Source organism: Geospiza fortis, unplaced genomic scaffold (genome assembly GCF_000277835.1).
Source record: "Geospiza fortis unplaced genomic scaffold, GeoFor_1.0 scaffold375, whole genome shotgun sequence".
Classification (NCBI taxonomy): domain Eukaryota; kingdom Metazoa; phylum Chordata; class Aves; order Passeriformes; family Thraupidae; genus Geospiza; species Geospiza fortis.
The window spans coordinates 6451-9340 of NW_005054641.1; the positions used below are offsets into that span (position 1 = coordinate 6451).

Genomic DNA, 2890 nt, shown 5'->3' on the forward strand with positions numbered 1-2890 from the left:
ATCAGGAATTAAATCCACGTGGACGCCGAGCCGCCGAGCCCAAGGGGTTTAGGAACGTCCCCAACACGAGGGATGGGGGTCACAATGTCCCCCCCCCCAACCCAGGACAGCCAGTGGATACCACGAGGATGAGGGAAAACTACCCAGGACTCAGACTCAGACCTGGAAAAAAAGTCACAGGAAATGGGGGAAAAAAACAAACAAAAAAAACCAACAACAAAAAAAAACCAAACCAAACTCTCAAAACAACCAAATAATCAGGAAAAATAAAGAGTTTTCCTTAAGTTATGGGGGAGGGTGGGGGATCCCCAAGGGAATGGTCCATAATTCCACAATTCCTGCCTGGAATGACTCGTGGGGAGGGCACGGGGAGGTTTGGACGCGCCTGGGGCCACAGGGTCAGGAAAAAACCCCAAAAATCGTCCAGGATGAGGCCAAATCCTGCTCAGAGCGCTCCTGACACCGCAGAGTTCCCAGAGCCTTGCCGGGACCACGGGGGCTCCTCAGGGTCCAACCCCCCCCACCCAGGAAGGGTTCCAGAACCTTCCTCCTTCCACCTGCCATGATTTTACAGACCCCAAGGCTCCCAGCCCAAACCGGGGCAATAAAATCTCTCGTGGCTGCAATTCCAACCTCCTGGAGTGCAGGAAGATCCCAAAAAATCCCCTTTTTATCCCAACCTTTTTTCCAGAGAAGGCTACGAGGGACTTGGAACCCTCTCTCTTCAGACCGGGCCCCTACTGGAAAAAAAAAAAAAACCAAAACAAAAAAAAAAACCTTTTCTGATACAAAAACGAAATGAAATCACCCCCAAAAACTTCCCAATTTAGGGCTAACGAGGCAATTCCATGGAGCAGAAGGAAAAATTCCTGGGAGAAGAGCGCTTGGTGCTGTAATCCCACAGCTGCTCGGGGGGAGGTTCTGTTGGAATTCTCAGGCAATGAACACCTCGAGCTGGGATGCCCCTGGAACCTTCTGGAAGCGCTGCAGAACTTTTCAGAAGGGTCAGAAAGTCCATCTCTCCTGCACTGGGCTGTCGGAAGCATCGGGATTTGGGATTTGCCTGGTGGAATCTTCCCCCTTGAGGCTCTTCCTGCACACCGGACACGTGTCGTGCTGTGGGGGGAACACACAGGATTTATGATAATGCTAAAAATTTCAAACTTTCTGTGCTGAAAACCACAAGAAAATGTTATATTTAACCTGAATGTGTGGAGGAAAAAAATCCCAAATTTTTTATATAGAAGTGGTTTGAATCATCACCGGTTTGAATAGAAGTGTGGAAAATCACAGGGTAGAAAAATGTGAGTTTAAGGTTTTAGAATGCAGCAATATTTATAAGGCAAAATAGAAATTTTAGGAGAGTTTGTTGAGTTTAGTTTTAGCAAGTTTTTCTTGTTCATGAGTTTGTATAGAATTATAGAATTATAGAATTATAGAATTATAGAATTCCCCCTTTAGGCTCCTCCTGCACACCGGACACGTGTCGTGCTGTGGGGGGAACACACAGGATTTATCCGAAATGCTAAAAATTTCAAACTTTCTGTGCTGAAAACCACAAGAAAATGTTATGTTTGACCTGAAGCTGCGGAGAAAAAAAATCCAAATTTTTTTGATATTCCAAAATTTTTTTCACCAGTTTGCGGTTTGAAGTGTGGAAAATCACAGGGTAGAAAAATGTGATTTTAAGGTTTTAGGATGCAGTAATATATATAAGGCAAAACAGAAATTTTAGGAGAGTTTGTTGAGTGTAGTTTTAGCAAGTTTTTCACTTTCTTCTTCATGAGTTTGAGTAGTTAGAAATAATAATTAGTAAGAAATAATTAGTTAGAAAAGCCCGCATTGCGGGCTTGGCGTGATTAGTTATTGGGTTAAAAATGAAAATAATTTAAGTGTCAATTCTTAACTGGATGGTTTATCCTTAAAAAACCTTAGAGAGAAAATCAGGGTTATTTTGTAGCTCGTTAGGTGAATCCTGCAGAACTCAACATACACCAAATGCAATATTGCATATACGTGCTAGAGATAAGAATTAACGACATTTGAGCCCAAACCTAAAATTCCATCTCCTGGACATTCTAACAAAGAAAAGATAAGAAGGTGATAATAGCTGGGGGTTTTGGGATCTTACCAGCTCCAGCCAGGGCACGATGCAGCTGCTGTGGAAGACGTGGTTGCAGGGGAGCTGCCGGACCTGCTCGGCCACGGTGTAATCCTCCTTGCACACGGGGCACTCCAGCCCTGTGTCTGTGCAAAACACGAGCGGCGCGGCATGGAGCGAGCGCCGGGCTGCGGGAGCCGCTGCTGGGCTCTGCTCGGAGCGGGGGCAGCGCCCGGGATAACGGGAGCGCCGGGGATAACGGGAGTGCTGGGGATAACGGGAGCGCTGGGGATAACGGGAGCGCTGGGGATAACGGGAGTGCTGGGGATAATGGGAGTGCTGGGGATAACGGGAGCGCTGGGGATAACGGGAGTGCCCGGGATAACGGGAGTGCTGGGGATAACGGGAGTGCCGGGGATAACGGGATGGCAGCGGGAACGGGATGGCAGCGGGAACGGGGGGTTTGTGCGGGATGGGGATGGAGCGGGCAGGGCGCCAGGGATTCCTGCCAGGATGGATCCATCCGTCTGTCTGTCCATCTGTCTGTCCATCATCCATCCATCCATCATCCATCCGTCCGTCTGTCCATCCATCCATCCATCCATCATCCATCCATCCATCCATCCATCCATCATCCATCCATCCATCTGTACATCCATCCATCCATCCATCATCCATCCATCCATCTGTACATCCATCCATCCATCCATCCATCATCCATCCATCCATCCATCATCCATCATCCATCCATCCATCCATCATCCATCCATCCATCCATCCATCCATCCA

The 2890-nt window shown here is 47.8% G+C and overlaps 1 protein-coding gene across 2 annotated transcripts in view; it reads right to left on the reverse strand.

The window, feature by feature from the left end:
* Positions 1-903: 903 nt before the first annotated feature.
* Positions 904-2890, reverse strand: part of RNF115 (ring finger protein 115) — a 10848-nt gene continuing 8861 nt past the window's right edge. For both annotated transcript variants that reach the window (XM_031064844.1, XM_014311043.2), the window contains exons 8-9: positions 2132-2247; positions 904-1116 (exon numbers count right to left, since the gene is read on the reverse strand). In XM_031064844.1, coding sequence (XP_030920704.1) covers positions 1006-1116; positions 2132-2247 — 227 coding nt within the window. In that variant the 3' untranslated portion in view covers positions 904-1005. The remainder of the gene's footprint in view (positions 1117-2131; positions 2248-2890) is intronic.